This window comes from Halichoerus grypus, chromosome 8, assembly GCF_964656455.1.
Source record: "Halichoerus grypus chromosome 8, mHalGry1.hap1.1, whole genome shotgun sequence".
In the NCBI taxonomy this organism is placed as follows: domain Eukaryota; kingdom Metazoa; phylum Chordata; class Mammalia; order Carnivora; family Phocidae; genus Halichoerus; species Halichoerus grypus.
The window spans coordinates 72,720,508-72,737,522 of record NC_135719.1 but is presented as its reverse complement, the minus strand read 5'-3'; the positions used below and the strand labels follow the sequence as shown (position 1 = coordinate 72,737,522).

Genomic DNA, 17,015 nt, shown 5'->3' with positions numbered 1-17,015 from the left:
TCTTGTTAATTCTTTCAAAGAACCAGCTCCTAGTTTCGTTGATCTGTTCTACTGTTCTTTTGGTTTCTATTTCATTGATTTCTGCTCTGATCTTTATTATTTCTCTTCTCCTGCTGGCCTCTGACCATTTTTTAATCTAATTTTTTTGGATACTGAGTTGTATGAGTTCTTTATATCTTTTGTATCTTTATATCTAACATCTTTTGGATGTTAAACCTTTATCAGTAACATCATTTGCAAATAACTTCTCACATTCAGTAGGTTGCTGTTTAGTTTTGTTCGTTTTCCTTGCTGTGCAAAAGCTTTCTTGTGTGATGTTGTCTCATTTGTTTATTTATTTATTTTTTTGCTTTTGCTGTCCTTGCCTGAGGAGAGAGATCCAAAAAAAATACTGCTAACACTGATGCCAAATAGCTTACTGTTTTCTTCTAGGAATTTTATCGTTTCAGTTCTTATTTTAAGTCTTTAATCCATTTTGAGTTTATTTTTGGGCATGATGTAAGAAGATAGTCCAGGTTCATTCTTGTGCATATAGCTGCCCAGTTTTCCCAGCACCATTTATTGAAAAGACCGTCCTTTCCCCATTGTATATTCTTGCCTCCTTTGTTGTATGTTAATTGACCATACAAACATGGGTTTATTTCTGGGCTCTCTATTGTGTTAAGGTGATCTATGTGTCTCGTTTTTGTGCTGGTCCCTTACTGTTTTGATTTCTATAGCTTGTGTATAGTTTATAATCAGGGAATGTGATACGTCCAGCTTTGTTCTTTCTCACAGTTGCTTTTGCTGTTTGGTATCTTTTCTGGTTGCATATGAATTTTGGTATTATTTTAGTAGTAGTGTTCTGGTTCTGTGAAAAATGCCATTGGTGTTTTTATAGAGATTGCATTGAATCTGTAAATTGCTTTGGGTAGTATGGACATTTTAACAATATTAATTCTTCTAACCCTTGAGCATAGTATATCTTTCCATTTATTTGTGTTGTCTTCAGTTTCTTTCATCACTGTCTTGTAATTTTCATTGTACAGGTCTTTCCCCTCCTTGGTAAATTTATTCCTAAGTTTTGTTTTGTTTTGTTTTTATGCAGTTGTAAGTGGAATTATTTTCTTAATAGACTCTTTCAGATAGTTTGTTATTAGTATTTAGAAACAAAACAGATTTCTGTATATTAATTTTGTATTCTGCAACTTTACTGAATTCATTTATTGGTTTTAATAGGTTTTTTTGGTAGAGTCCTTAGGGTTTTCTGTATATAATATCATGTCATCTACATGTAATGGCAGTTTTGCTTCTTCTTTTCAGTTTGGATGCTTTCTTTTTTATTCCCTTTGCCTAATACCCGTGGCTAGGACTTCCAGTACTATGTTGAATAACAGTGGCAAGAATTAGGCATCCTTGTTTTGTTCCTGATCTTAGAGGAAAAACTTTCAGCTTTTCACTGTTGAGTGTGATGTTTACAATGGGTTTGTCATATATGGCTTTTATTATGTTGAGGTACGTTACCCACTTTGTTGAGAGTTTTTATCGTTAATGGATGTTGAATTTTTTAGATGTTTTTCTGCATCTATTGAGATGATCAATTATACGATTTTTATCTTTCATTTCATTAATGTGGTATATCATGTTTGATTTGCAGATGTTAAACTGTCTTGCATCTGTAGAATAAATCCCACTTGATTATGTATTTTTAATGTATTGTTGAATTCCTTTTGCTAATCATTTGTTGAGGAGTTTTGTGTCTATGTTTATCAGGGATATTGGCCTGTAATTTTTTGTTAGTGTCCTTGTCTGGTTTCAAGGTAATGGTGGCCTTTAAAAATGAGTATGGAAGCATTCCATCCTCTTCAGTTTTATGGAATAATTTGAGAAGAATAGCTTTTAATTCTTTAAGTGTTTGGTAGAACTTACCTGTGAAACTGTCTGGTCCTGGACTTTTTTTTGTTGGGAGTTTCTTGATGACTGATTCAATTTCATTGCTAATACTCAGTGTATTCATATTTTCTATTTCTTCATGATTCAGTCTTGGAAGATTGCATGTTTCTAGGAATTTATTAGTTTCTTCTAAGTTGTCCAATTTATTGGCATGTAATTGTTCAATAATAGTCTGTTATGGTACTTTATATTTCGGTACTATTGATTATAACTTCTCTTTCATTTCTAATTCTGTTTGGGCTCTTTCTTTTTTTCCAGATGAGTCTGGCTAAAGGTTTATCAATTTTGTTTATCTTCAAAGAATCAGTTCATTGTTTCATTAGTCTTTTTATTTATTTATTTTTTAGTCTCTAGTGCATTTATTTCTGTTCTGATCTTTATGATTTCCTTCCTTCTGTTAACTTTGGGCTTTGTTCTTCTTTTTTCTAGTTCCTTTAGGTGTAGAATATTTGAGGTTTCTCTTGTTTTTTGAGGTAAGCCTGTATTGCTATGGACTTCCTTCTTAGAACTGCTTTTTTGTATCCCACAGATTTTGGAATGTTGTGTTTCCATTTTCATCATCTCATAATTTTTTAATTTTCTCTTTCATTTCTTCATTGACTCACTGGTTATTTAATACATGTTGCTTGGTTTCCACATGTTTGTTTTTTCCAGTTTTCTTCTTGTAATTGATTTCTGGTTTGGTGCTGTGTTGCTGGAAGAGATGCATGGTATTATTTCAGTCTTCTTAAATTTATTGATACTTGTTTTGTGGCCTAACATCTGTTCTGTCCTGGGGAATGTTCCACATACCTTTGAAAAGAATGTGTATTCTGCTGCTTTTGTATGGAATATTCTATGTATATTTTTTTAAGTCCATTTGGTCTAATGTGTTGTTTAAGGCCAATGTTTCCTTGTTGATTTTTCTGTTTGGATGATTTATCCATAGTTGTAAGTGGTGTGTTAAAGTCCCCCACTATTTTACTGTATTTGCTCTCAACTTCTCCTTTTATGTCTGTTATATTTGCTTATATATATCTAGGTGCTCCTTTGTTGGGTACATAAATATTAACAAATGTTATATCCTCTTGTTGGATTGCCCCCCTTTTCGTTATGTAATACCCCTGTTTATCTTTTGTTATGGTCTTTGTTTTTGTTTTGTTTTTAAGATTTTTTATTTATTTATTTGAGAGGAGAAGCAGGCTCCTTGCTGAGCAGGGAGCCTGATATGGGGCTTAATCCTAGGACCCCGGGATCATGACCTGAGCTGAAGGCAGATGCTGTGGCTGAGCCACCCAGGCGCCCCTGGTCTTTGTTTTAAAGTCTGTTTTGTCTGATATAAGTATGGGTATCCGGCTTTCTTTCCATTTCCATTTGACTGTAATACCTTTTTTTTATTCCATTTACTTTTCAGTATGTGTGTATCTTTAGATCTGAAGTGATGAGTCTCTTGTAGGCAGCATATAAATGGGTCTTGTTCTTTTATCTGTTCAGCCATCCTGTGTGTTTTGAGTGGAGAATTTATTTCATTAACATTTAAAGTAAGGACTAGTAAGTGGACACCTTTACCCATGGTCTGGGTACTTTTCCAACCTGTATTTTATCACTGGGTTCTGTGAGCCCTTTAAGGACAAGTTTTCTGTTACCTGTAGCTCTGTGATTTTCCTGGATGTAATCTCTGTTTTCAAAGTCTGACTTTTGGGGGGCTTATCTCTTTTGTGCAGGATATAAGGCTTGGAGTGCCTGGTGTTGAGCTCTAACCCTTCACTCCTCAGGGAGAAATTCCATCTTTTTGAGATTCTTTCCCAACTGTGGATTGCTGTGCCTGGTGTGTTTTTTTTCTTTTTTTTTTTTTTCCTTTGGTGAGAGGAGGTCTCTGCCATTCCTACTCCTCTTGATGCTGCCTCTTAGTTCCTCCTTGTGGAGGCTCTGTTCATTCAGTTTTCAGGACTTTTTCTGAGGAAATTATTCCACATGTAGCTGTGTATTTGTTTTGACCAGGGGAGGAGGTGAGTTTCAGGATCCTTTTATGCCACTATCTGAACCCTCCTCTGAGAAAACATTTTTTTAGCATGGTAATAGAATAGCTATAAGGCAGAGTTGTAGACTGTCATTCATGTATTTTCTTTCAATAAACATTTATTTAGCACCTCATATGTGTCAAGCATTATGATGTACCTGGTTCTGGATGAGCATTTCAGTACCCTATATGATCAGGTATAGAATATTTTTAGAAGATCTCTGTATCCACAATACCTAATTAGCTTCTCAGATGGGGTAAGCCTGTTTGTAGTCTCCACGTGCACCAGGATAAACTCCAGAGATGTGTATGTGTGTCCATGTCACTGGAGTGACTATTGTATGCAAGAAACGCAGATACTCTAAGAGCTATGAGTTACCAAAGAAATAGATGACATGATTGGGGGCCTCAAGAAATGGAATAAAGTTCAGATGTATGGGAGATACCAATTTTATTGACCTCTGGAAACGTTAATAGAGCTGGCTTATGTATTGGGTCTCCAGTTTAATCTGATAGAATTTCTTTTTTTTAAGATTTTATTTTATTTGATAGAGACACAGCGAGAGAGGGAACACAAGCAGAGGGAGTGGGAGAGGGAGAAGCAGGCTCCCCGCTGGGCTCGATCCCAGGACCCCGGGATCATGACCTGAGCCGAATGCAGACGCTTAACCAACTGAGCCACCCAGGCGCCCATGATAGAATTTTTTTTTAAAGATTATTTATTTATTTGAGACAGAGAGCGTGCGCATGAGTGTGGGTGGGGTGGAAGAGCAGAGGGAGAGGGAGAAACAGACTCCCTGCTGAGCCGGGAGCCCAATGCGGGGCTTGATCCCAGGACCCCGAGATCATGACCTGAGCCAAAGTCAGGTGCTTAACTGACTGAGCCACCCAGGTGCCCCTTAACCTGATAGAATTTTAATGGGGAAAAAGGAATTTGAGAATACAAGGAAAATTGTGAAATGTAGTGCATTAAAAGTGTCTTAACATACTAACTTAGGATGTTTCCGCTATTGACCTTAAATTTACACAGAAATCCAAAATGAGTTTTGAGATGTTGTTTTCATTGAACATTCGGAGCAGCAGTTCATTCCAACACCATTTAAAACACCATGGACGTGTTGACTCTTTCCTAGCCTTAAACTTGGAGACTTTGAGAAAATATGCCTTTAGGAAATACCTTGATATTTGTCTTCTCATCTTGATCTTTTTGTCATCATGTTTTAGGTCAAGGAGGTTGTCTTTTTGTTCTTTATTCCTTAGTCTGGATGATTTTGTAAAAATTCTTTTTCTTAGGCTATTTTTAGGTCAGGTTTGTCCTTTCAGTTGATCCTTTTCAATTAATTATATGAATGCATGCAATTGTACCCTGAGTTTTCTTATTAAATTTAAATATCATTATCATTTCCCCCCTATTTCATGTGTCTGAGATTGTTGAATGACTCATAAAATATTGTTCTACAGCATTTAAACTCTTTGTAGAATATTTTATCAAGTAAGTTTAATACTCTATTGATATTGAGGTTTTCTTTAATTTTGTCTGACCCTTTAATGATACGCTCAGCAGCTAAATTTTTGTTCATGTCCATGATATATTCCAAGTGGAATTTCTTGATGAAACAATATAAATAGATTTTAATGTTTTGATGCATACTCTAGAGTTGCCCTTTGGAAAGATTATATATATTTATTAGTATGGTTAATCTGATTTCTTCATTATTTTGCTAGTATTAAGATAACACTTATAGTTTGCTTTTTTCACTGATTGTATTGTGATCATTGTCCCATACCTCTAAAAGTTTTATTTTAATATTCTTAAAATTAATTTTTAATTATTTTTTTTGCAGTAAAATTCACCATCTTAAAATGTACAATTTGGTGGTTTTTAGTATATTCACTGTAATTTTGTATTACTACTGTCTAGTTCCAAAACATTTCCATCACCCTCAAAAGGAACCCATTGGCAGTCATCCCCAAAACTCCATATCTCCCTTCCCTGACAGCTGCTACTATGATCTGCTTCGGTTAAAGCTTTTTGGATTTACTTATTCTGACAGTTCATATAAGTGGAATCATATAGTATGTGGCTTTTTATGTCTGGTGGCTTAGCATAATGCTTTCAAGGTTCATTCATTGTTGTTGAATGTAGCAGTACTTCCTTTCAGTATCCTTTTTATGGCCGCATTATATTTTATCATATAATGATGCCATAATTTCTTATTTTAGACATTTTTTCCTGTATTAACTACTACTAGGAATATTAATGTATGTAATTTTTATTTGTAAATTGCAAGCTATATTCTTATGGTGGATTCCTAAGTGGAAATTTACTGTGTCAAAGGTTATGACTCTTGATGGTCTTGATTCCCATGGCCAAATTGTTTTCTGGAAAGTTTTTATGAATTTAAACTACCAGTAGGGTAAATAAAATTTTGTCCTCACTTTAGCTTCTTTAATATTCAGAATATTAAAACAGTTTTGTTGCTAACTTGATGGTTAAAAAAGACTAAATTGTTTTAAGTTGTATATTTTCATTATTGGTAAAGTTCAACTTTTTTTCATAAGATTATTAGTCCATTGAATTTCCTCTTGTTTTGAAATTTCTTTTTGTGTCTTGTCTTTTTTCCCCCTTAGGATCTTCCCGTTTTCCTTTTGGCCTTTTTATATATTAAGGAAGTTAGCTAGTTGCTTTATTTGTTGAAAATATTTTCACCAGTTTTTTTGTTTTATGTTTTTGATGTATAGAAATTTTAATCTTTGTAATATAGTTAAGTTTTTCAATTTAAAATAAAACCTTAAACAGTGAACTCTTTATTGTATTTGGAATTCTCTTTGTTATCTGGTATGCCTTATTATTGTTCCTTTTTTTTTTTATAAATAGCAGTTCATTCCAACATCATTTAAAAATTCATCCATCCCTTTTCTCACTGATTTTTTTTTTTTACTTCCCACCCCCCATTTCTCACTGATCTTTGATACCTCCTCTGTCATTGCAGTCATATATATATGAAGCTCTGAATTTTAATTGCCTGTTTTGTTTCATCAGTCTATTTTTTCCCCAAGTTCCATTTAATTAGACTGAGGTAGGATAGTATATTGTTATCTGTACCTTTGCCTGGGGGTCAGCTAGAACCTTTATTAGTAGGTAGGCAAAACTGGGACTCTATGTATTTTGGGGAAACTGTTTAAGCTTTCCAGGTCTCATTTCTTTTTCTATCTGCAAAAGGGGATAATAAAAGCAACCACTCTAAAAGGATGTTTTAAGGATTAAAGAAATGACTATTAAGTGGACAGTATCCTGGCACGTTTAATAAGTACTCAAGGAATGTTAACTGTTAAGACAGTGATGATGATTTCATATTACATAGTAATACCTGGTAGAACTCTTATTTCTCAAAATTCTTTTTGTTGTAATTACATATTTAGTTTCTGGATTAACTTTAGATTCCTTTCTTCCCCCCATCCTCTCAAAAACCATTCCATTAGTATTACAATAAATGTATAAGTTAATTTGGGGGGAAAATGACAATACTCAATGTCCCTATACAGAAACTTGGCATTTCTCTCGATTCATTCAAGTTTTCTTTTTGTTTTTATAAGCTTTACTGATGTTTCCTTCTTAAAGGTCCTATATGTGTTTTTGGTTAAGGCTGTTTTTAAGTATTTTGTTGTTAGCTAATATTGATGGAACCTTTCTTTGTGTTATTTTTTAATGACTTGTTATTGGTAGTTATGTATTCTTTTGGCATCTGTTGGTCTCTTTTTTTCATTCTGCATACAAATGATGAGATATTTAAATGTTTTGCTCTTTTCTATTTCTTTGCTTGTGCATTATCTCTTTTTTCTTTCTGAAGATGATGATTGCCATTGTTCTTTCATTGAAATGTTCTTTGGCTCTTTTTCCCCCTATCTTTTGTTATTTAGGTAAAAACAGATGACATAGCAAGAATTTACCAGCCTAAGCGTTACGCTTTATCACCCAAGACAACGATTACACTGGCACATCTACTTGCTGCTCGTGAAGATCTGTCCAAGATCATTAGAACAAGTAGTGGCTCCAGCCGTGAGAAGACGGCATGTGCCATTAATAAGGTTGGTTTTTCTTTCAGTACAGTGGAGAATGAATGTATAATATCCTCATTTGGTGTTTTTATAGATTTCAATCCATTTTTCTCTTACACCCTGGTAAACTCCTAGAACAGAGTGGTGATAGTATTTCAGTTCATCCAGGCTTAGTTATGTTTTGTGTGTGCATGTTCATTTGAGTCTCTGTATTCATAAATAAAAAATAAATCTATTTGAATTAGAGGAATTAAGAATTGATTTTATCAGTAGCTTTAGCAAGAATTATTTGCCTTCTTTCCAAGAATGTATTTATTTTTTGTCAGTAAAAATCTGTAGTAGTTGTTTCAGGTAGTGACAGGTTCCTTATATCCTTGATGTAAAGGAAGAGTACATGCTTTGGAGACCTATAGGTCTGGATTCCTATCTTAGTTCTATCATTTACATAGAGGAGTCACCTTGGGCAGGTTACTGAATCTTTTGGAGCTTCCATTTTCTGATTAAGAGTATAGATACATTTCTCTAATAACATTGCTTTTAAACAAGCTCAAAGAGATTGAATCTTTTACAACAGCAGCAATGACAATAATCTAGATTTGTCAGTTTGACTGGCATGTGCTCTATATTTAGAGCACTTTATGGCAAACTTTATTAGGAAAGAGCAAAAAGTCAGAAGGGATTTGGGCAATTTTAAAACATTGTTACTCAGTGAAGAAAGTGTCCTTGATACAGTATATCTTGCTAGAGGGATGGGTGTATATAAAGTCAACTTGTTAATTATTACTAAGTTACCAGTGTTTGTTCCTCCCTCTTCTGTTTTAGATCAACCTCCTCTGCCTCTTGAAACTATTCTGTCTTTAAATATGTTACTTAGTATCTTATATCAGGTCATGATCTAGTCTTAGGGGATTAAGAGTTCTACTTTAAGTGACATTGCCCATCTCTTTTCCAAGTTATAATTTATAGTCCATTTGAAGGCAATCTTATCAGTTCTTGGAGCAGTGTCCCCACGTGGCCACCAACATAGCATGTTCGTTTGGTGGAGAGACCAATGAAAATTACAACCAAAAAAAGCTGTTTTTTGCATTTGGTAATTAGAACATTATTGGTGACTTTAAGAGAATGTTTGCATTCTTCGAACAATGCCCACACAGTAAGGATGTTGTACTTTTTGTCTTTAATTTATGACATAAATTGCTAAAACATGGTTTTGATGAGAGGATCAATGGAAGTAGAACCTAACTGATTTGTAGGTCATTTTGGTTGAGGCAGTTACTGTTTTACCTTGTTTCCTGAAAGAGATGAGCAGGAAGCTAGTCTCCTAGCTTAACTTCCTCAGCAGTGTCTGTCTGTATTTATGGGCATATAAAGTAGCTCCTTTCTACAGAAGGCTGGGGATTAAACCAAACTCTTCCCTGGCTTATCCTTCAAGTATTGTGAAGAATGGTTATGAGGGCCTATCAAGACTTTATTTTCTCTATGATAATATAGTAACTAGTATCATCATTGAAAGTTAGTGAGCTTAAGTTTCATAAGAAAGGAATAGTTCATTGAGAATCCTTGTATCTCTAGAGGGATACCTTGGATTATAGTCATACTCATCTCTGACATCTCATTAAATTCACATGTTACCATATATACTTAATACTTTTAAAATAATACATGTTTAGGAATATAATTTTTTGTTAGATAATCCATGACCAAATGAATGGCAGTGGGAAGTCCAGAGTTGTTGTATAAATAGATATGAAGGTAATGAATATAGGGTATATAATTTATGTATATTGAAAATATGTTGGTAAAAATATTTTAGTATGGTGGGTACTGCATTTATTCCAGAATTTGAAACAAATTTGAACAAGAGAAAATTAACAAGCCCTTAAGTTTCAGCAATATTCCCCAGATTGTTTAGAAGTAATCTACACTGTGAGGAATTTGTCACACATCACATTTCTATTTTCAGTATTAATTCGTGTTACATGTCTGATGCTTTCATGTCCTTAAATATTTGGCTTCTGTTTCTTTATTAGAACAGTAAGTTCAATATCACTTGAATCCTTTATGTAAATTGTAATTTCTAAAATATTAGAACCTGAAGGACAATGTCTCTTCACACAGGTGCTGATGGGAAGGGTGCCTGACAGAGGAGGACGGCCGAATGAAATCGAACCACCACCCCCTGAAATGCCCCCTTGGCAAAAGAGACAAGAAGGCGGTGGAAGGGGTGGTTGGGGTGGTGGAGGTGGAGGTGGTGGGGGTGGTCGAGGAGGTGGTGGGGGTGGAAGAGGTGGCTGGGGAGGTGGGGGAGGTTGGGGAGGTGGTGGAGGAGGAGGAGGGTGGGGAGGAAGCGGGGGAGGGGGTGGTAGAGGAGGAGGTTTCCAAGGCAGAGGAGATTATGGGGGGAGGGGAGATTATGGTGGAAGAGGAGGGGGCTATGGTGGAAGAGGGGGCTATGGTGGAAGAGGTTATGGAGATCCTTATGGAGGAGGTGGGGGTGGATATAGAAGATACTAAAAACTACCAAAATTAGATAGCAGTGCTTTTCTTGGCAGAGACATTAGGTGTAGTGTTCTAAATAACATACTTGAATGTCATCTTTGAAGTAAACACCATGTTAGATTCCCTGATACCATTCTTGAATTGGGTTAATCTGTAAGAGCATTGTTTTATACTACCATCTGATCTCTTAGAGTGATGATTTTTCCATATTCTGTGTACCCTTGAGCATGTCTTTTTAAAAAACAAAAAATGAGCAAAAATTATTTTTAAAAATGTAAATATTTATTACCATCAGACTTAGAAAATGGAAAGTATTTTATTGTCATGATTGAATTTAGATTGTTACCTGTATTTTATTCAGGTTTGAAACACATAAATAACCCTACTTGTAATGGAAAGGAATATAGACTCTTGCCTCATCTGTATTCCTGTGGCCGTGTTTTGTATTTGATAATTATACTTTATGAAATAGGGAAAGGGACTGATCTGATAGTTGTGTTCAATAGGTAGTTGTCATGACTTGTTTGTTCTTTTATAGGCAGCAATTCCTCTGACCAGGTTTCTGTTAAAGTTCCATTAATTGAAGCTCAAGCCTACTTTTTGCTATGTATATTTGATTTATTTTCCAGGTGGATTTGAAATCTGTGATTTTGTTTAACAAAGCAAAGTTAAAGACTGAGGTCAGAATTACTCTAAAGGGATAAGGACAAGCAATAATTTTACATGGTGATGTAAATAATACTCATATAAACTGGTCTCTTCATTTGTGCCATCACCTTAGGTGTTTGAATATTAAAAGGCAGGCTGAGCTGTATTGCTCAGGATTAGGGCAGTAATTGCCAGTTTCAGTCCATCAGAGGTAGGATCAGGGCATCCCTTGGAAATTCTGATTCATAGCTCGATTTGGGAAACAGGGTTAGGGAATGCTTACATGTGGTTTGGTGGTTGGAGCAGGTAAAGGTTTGGAGATCAAGAGTTGTGAATTTGAATCATGGCACTAGCCCAGGGGTGCTATGGGCTGAAATGACCATAGCTCTCAAGGATTGATTTGTCCTCATTTGTCAAATGAGGAATGTGACGCTTGCACTCTTCTCAGATTGTTTCATAAAGACGTAAGTACAAGTGCCATTTATTGAGGGCTTGTTGTGATGGTTTAATGCATTTTTCTCTTAGTAAAGAGAGATAAGATAGTCATACACATTTTTTCATTCCCACTGTAAAATGTGTATCCCAGTGTGGGCTCTTGGTTGACACCCGTGCGTAACAACTTTCTTTGATCTAGCAAACTCAACAGATAGAAAGCTGATTACCAGTGGACACATGGTATTTGATATTTGGCAGTTTCATTGTTGTTGTTTTGTTTTGCTTTACAGTAAACCCTGTAGTGAAAACTAAAATAATGTTAAAACTTTAAAAGTAAATATTGTGTATACTGCAGTCTTTGCCATGTATTTTTCAAGCTAACTCTTCAAAGAAACTTGTTCAGGACAGGAAAACAAACTTTAGGTTATTTGTAAAATAGATTTTAAAAATGTGTTTATATTTAATGAAGATACTTAATTTCATTTGTGATAGTTGGAAAAAAAAGGCTTTCTGTAATTAAAACATTCTTTTCAATAGCTATGAATTCTGAAAAATAAATAATTTTTAAAAATATTTAATCAAAGACTACTGGAGTATAGTTGCTGATATAGAAGGGGTTTACAACTACTTTCAACTTTTATCACTCAAGGTTTGTGGTAAACAATGGCAGAAACATTAATTTATCCATTTCTGTAAGATTTCCTTGTACCTTCAAAGGAGTGCTGTTGAGTTATCCACTATACTTGCTGTAAACCTTATCCAGTTTTATCACTTGCTCCTGGGATCATATTGGAGCTGGAACCACTCCTATTTATACATTCCCATAAACTTCACTTGAATGACAAGCAGGGTGATCTAGACCCTAATATCTTTTTCTTCCCTGGAAGGTAGGATTTTCATGATATTCTTTTTTAAGTAAAAATTTGTTTTGTAGAAGTGTGTGCTGAGCAATAGCTAGACTAGCAATAGGCAATTTGGGGCTTTGATGTCAACAGCCATAATGTGAAAATATTTTATAAATTGAGTGCAGTACAAATGCAGAGTATGATGAATGGTACTTTACTGCTTCCTACAATCTAAACCTTTTTATGGGCCTCCTCTTCATTCCTTTTTGCCCGGTTCTCAGTTTCATTTTCCCCTATTACCTCATTTATCTTCCCTCCCCCCCCCCCTTTTTTTTTCCCCCCTCCCTGCCTTAGTCTAGCCTTTGGTATCTTAATAGCACCTATAGACATGACTTTACTGAGAGATTCTGGGTTAAAGTAACTAATCTCTTATCTGGACCTTACAAAGAATGTGTGTCCCCATCCATTTTACACATAGCTCTCAGCAGAAGGGTGAGATGTTTTCTTTGAACCTATGGCCTTGTGTTCTGCAGATCAGGGAAACCTTGCTTCACTAAAGAGAAAAAACATTTTAAACCAAGAACACTTAATTACCTGTATTTATGTCAAAAGAAGGTATGATAACCCAGAAAAGATTTGTGACCAGGAAATGTTCTGAGCAATGAGATACCTTATAAGCACAGGATAGATAAATTTGGGATGGAATCTGGGGATGAAAGAAAGGAGGCAGTTTAATCTCTCCTTCAGGGTCAGGTTGTCATTGTGACTTATTTTGTATGAAGTGTTACGAATTGCCAAAAGGATAAATACACCCATATCCAAATGTACCAGAATGCATTCCATAGTGGAATTTGAGTGATTGGAATTTACCCCCACTCTTCATTGGTCTGGTTAAACAGAAGTTGGCTGGGGATTAAGAGGAAGTCATAGCTATCTCTTAATCACTCTGAGTAGTCATGAACACAAATGAATTGCTCTGGGTGGTCTACATTGGACTGAACTATATCAATTTCATGCACAACTTCAAAGTTCTTTACTTGCTAGTTTTCTTAGAACTGTTGGATTAAAGACAAAAGCTACAGAGAAAGGACAACCTTAAATTTGTCTCCTTCATTCTTAAGTTATTTATAGACTTAATATTTGGGGACCGCTGTAAGTCCTTATGCAGCAAGATAGGAAAAGGTTGAATATTTCTGTACTGTTACTTCATGTTATAAAAAGATTGAGAAAAACTTAACACTGAATAATTGCTTTGCTTTTCCTTCCAGGAATACCCGGTTTGGTTAATAGAATAGGGAAGTAGTGTCAGCTGTGGATTATAGATTTTTTAAGAGGAGCTTCTACATATTCATGAACTAGAAGAAACACAAGACAGCTATGTGGTGGGGATCCTAATGTCTTTTATCATATAAATATTACACAAAGAAAACTTACATTAGGTATCAAAAAAACAAAAAACAAAAAACCCTTTACAATCTGTACACTTGTTTTTTCCTTGCAGTTCTTTTACATTATAGATCCTTAGACAGAAATTCACAAACGGTCAGTAAAAAGGCAAGTCAGTTACCAAAGAAAATAAGTGACACTGCTGTTGACAAAACAAGATTTGTCCTTGTTTTGACAGATAAATATGTGCTCAAACATATTTCAAGTCAGTATAAGACATAAAAGTTTGTATCCTAGGCTTGACAAACCAAAAATTTTTTCCAGATTATTTCTGTAGATTGTACTAATCCCATGTAGCTCAATGCAAATATTAATTTACATGCTATTCATCTTTGGCCCTTGCTGGACTGTAAAAACTTGTGATAAAACTACTGCTTCCTGCCCATTTTAGTGATAAATTCTGCAATGCTTAAGACCCTCTAGCCATATTGGGGCGCCTGGGTGGCTCAGTCGTTAAGCGTCTGCCTTCGGCTCAGGTCATGATCCCAGGGTCCTGGGATCGAGCCCTGCATTGGGCTCCCTGCTCAGCAGGAAGCCTGCTTCTCCCTCTCCCACTCCCCCTGCTTGTGATCCTGCTCTCACTGTGTCTCTCTCTGTCAAATAAATAAATAAAATCTTTAAAAAAAAAAAAACAAACCCTCTAGCCATATTAATTTGATTAAGGGAGCTCTGACCTTTGGAATTTTAGGATTACAGATTATGTACACAGGAGTTAACTGGGGTCTGTATTTTGGATGGAGGGTAAGGAGAATGAAAAATTGTGTTACATGACTGTGTTTATAAAGAAATTGAGCTGTACCACCTTTGGTCTGTATCAGAGGGAAAGAATAATAGTGAAGAACATGAATTTTTAAAGATTATCATAAATTCATGTTTGCTACTTATGTGGACAAAGTGCTTCTTAACTTATATACCAGGTGATGGACCTAAGCAGCCTGCTCTGGGGATTTCTGAGTTTGGAATTAGGAAAGGGTAAATTTGTGCATAAAGTAATTCTTTAAAACACTAGCTGAAAGCCACTCACTAGTTTTGTCACTAAAGCTCAGTACAAGGAGGTATGCAAATGGAAACTGGTCTTTCATCAGATAAACTTCTTAAATGATCTGAATCCTCCAAGGAAATTACACTGTATATACTTTGTATTCTGAATAAGATTTGGTGTTGTTGGTTTTAGGTTTCGAACTTTTAATTGTTGAGATTATGTTCTTGGCAGTTGGTCAACTTGCGTATGAATTTCAAGTATGCTTGGTACCAAGCTTTCCAAGCATGGAAGGTAAGTTCCCCTCAAAAAGAAAATGATTATATGAACTTTTTAGAGAAATCATATAGACGGGAGTTTGTAAACAGTTGTCCAATTAAATGAGCCCATTTATCATTAACCTTCATTAATAGAAAACTCATAGGACTCAATTGTGATTTTGCTGAACAATACATCTTACATTGTGAGCAATTTCTTTATCTTGTAACAAACTAACTTTATATTTGTGGATTTGTGTAAATGACAAAGTTGTTTAATTCACCCCCACATTTTATGAAGGAGGAAACAAAATTCCAAGTCACATGCATGCTTGATATTGTATATACATAATATATACACATATACACGTTCTCGGGTCTTATTGAAGCCTCTGATCCAGTTAGCTTATTTCTAAATAATATTAATAGTGAAGACAGTATAGCACAAAATCAGTTCAAAATAGTTACTTCAAAAAAAAAAAAAGATAAAGATGGCACATGAAAAGTTAAACAGATTCTTTCAAAAGGCCATAAATTCCTAATTCTATCCCAATGTAGGTATATGAGGACAAATACCACGTTGGCAGGTTTTTTTTTTAGCTACCTGGCCGGTCGTGTATTAGGTGGTATTAGCTATGTTTCCAGGTGTTTAGTTTGCCTACTTATGACTGTGAGACTAAAACTGTGAGTTGACCTGTACTTGGATAATGTCTTAGTCCCCTCCCTCACCCCCAAATTTGTGGCTCCATCTCTAGAAGTTTACTTCTAGATAGATATCCTCATGTGAGTATGAGCCTAGTGAGGAAGGAGTGGGAGAAGGCTAATTGATTAGATACCTGAGGTAGTGAAGTGGGAACCAGATTCGAAAAGAATGCTGGAATATAGAGGAAGTGAATCTATTTTTGGAATGTGAGTCTCTTCCCACGGTAAGCAAGCTTTGGATGGAACAAAATAAATCTTTCAGTTCACAGAAAACCCACAGAAGGAAGCAAATTAATTTTCCAGGGATTTTAGTTCTGAGGAAGAAGTAGCTACACAGGCCACATAGGAGAAGCAACCTTGTCAGAAACCTGTAGTCCTATTTTTATCAAGCTGTTGGTATTCCAGGGGAAAAAAAAAGTTTATGGTGTGAATGGCAAAAATTCTGCATTCTTCAGCTTTCCTACCCTTTGACTTAACTGACTGGAAGAGAAGACAGTTCCACTCATGAGGAGTCTTTCAAGTAAAAAAAAAAAAACAAAAAAAAAACAACTTGCTTTTCTGTTTTAAAGTACCCTTTTAAAATAACTGGTCGATCTAAGGTTCCCCAGGTGTTTGTGTTACTCATTTTAGTTAAGAGATCTCTGATATACTCCTCTACACATTGTGCTTCTTCAGTTTCTGGGCTAAGAACAGTCACCATGCTCCATTTGAGCTAACACATGATTGCTTCTTGCAAGTTGGAGGGTTTCTATTTTCTTCTGTGCATATTTCAGTTGGATCTTTAGAGCGTCATTATCTGCTTTCAGGGTATTTATTTCCTAAAGGGAAAGGAGAATGAGGTATGTTAATAAAGCAGCAATGAATAGCAAATCAGTTACAATATTGGGAGTACTACACTTGATTGGCGTTTTCTATTCACTATGGCTGAGAATTAAAAACTTTCCAAGACGTTTATTTTGCTCTGAATAGAAAATAACAAGTTTAATGTCAAGTGAGCATGTGCAAACAGCAATTAGTTTTTGTTATCATATCAAAGAGGGCTAGCAGGCAGAATAAACCATTCCCAGACAAGAGGTGGATATAAAACCTTTGGATGCTGTATAGTGGGAGACCTAAACTTGGCAGAAATGGAGTCTCTTGTCAGGTCTGAGGTATGAAAACGGTGACTCAGAATACTGTCATATGAAATATTATAGTTCATTTAGTCTAAGTTT

At 35.3% G+C, this 17,015-nt stretch overlaps 2 protein-coding genes across 3 annotated transcripts in view; one reads left to right on the top strand and one right to left on the bottom strand.

Moving 5' to 3' along the window:
- The window catches only part of FAM98B (family with sequence similarity 98 member B), a 40,896-nt gene extending 26,397 nt beyond the window's left edge, over positions 1-14,499 (top strand). The window contains exons 7-8 of the mRNA XM_036071070.2: positions 7,853-8,020; positions 10,109-14,499. Of these exons, the coding sequence (XP_035926963.2) occupies positions 7,853-8,020; positions 10,109-10,504 (564 nt within the window). The 3' untranslated portion in view covers positions 10,505-14,499. The remainder of the gene's footprint in view (positions 1-7,852; positions 8,021-10,108) is intronic.
- Positions 13,798-17,015, bottom strand: part of RASGRP1 (RAS guanyl releasing protein 1) — a 79,196-nt gene continuing 75,978 nt past the window's right edge. For both annotated transcript variants that reach the window (XM_036071069.2, XM_078053393.1), the window contains one exon: positions 13,798-16,619. In XM_036071069.2, the coding sequence (XP_035926962.1) occupies positions 16,485-16,619 (135 nt within the window). In that variant the 3' untranslated portion in view covers positions 13,798-16,484. The remainder of the gene's footprint in view (positions 16,620-17,015) is intronic.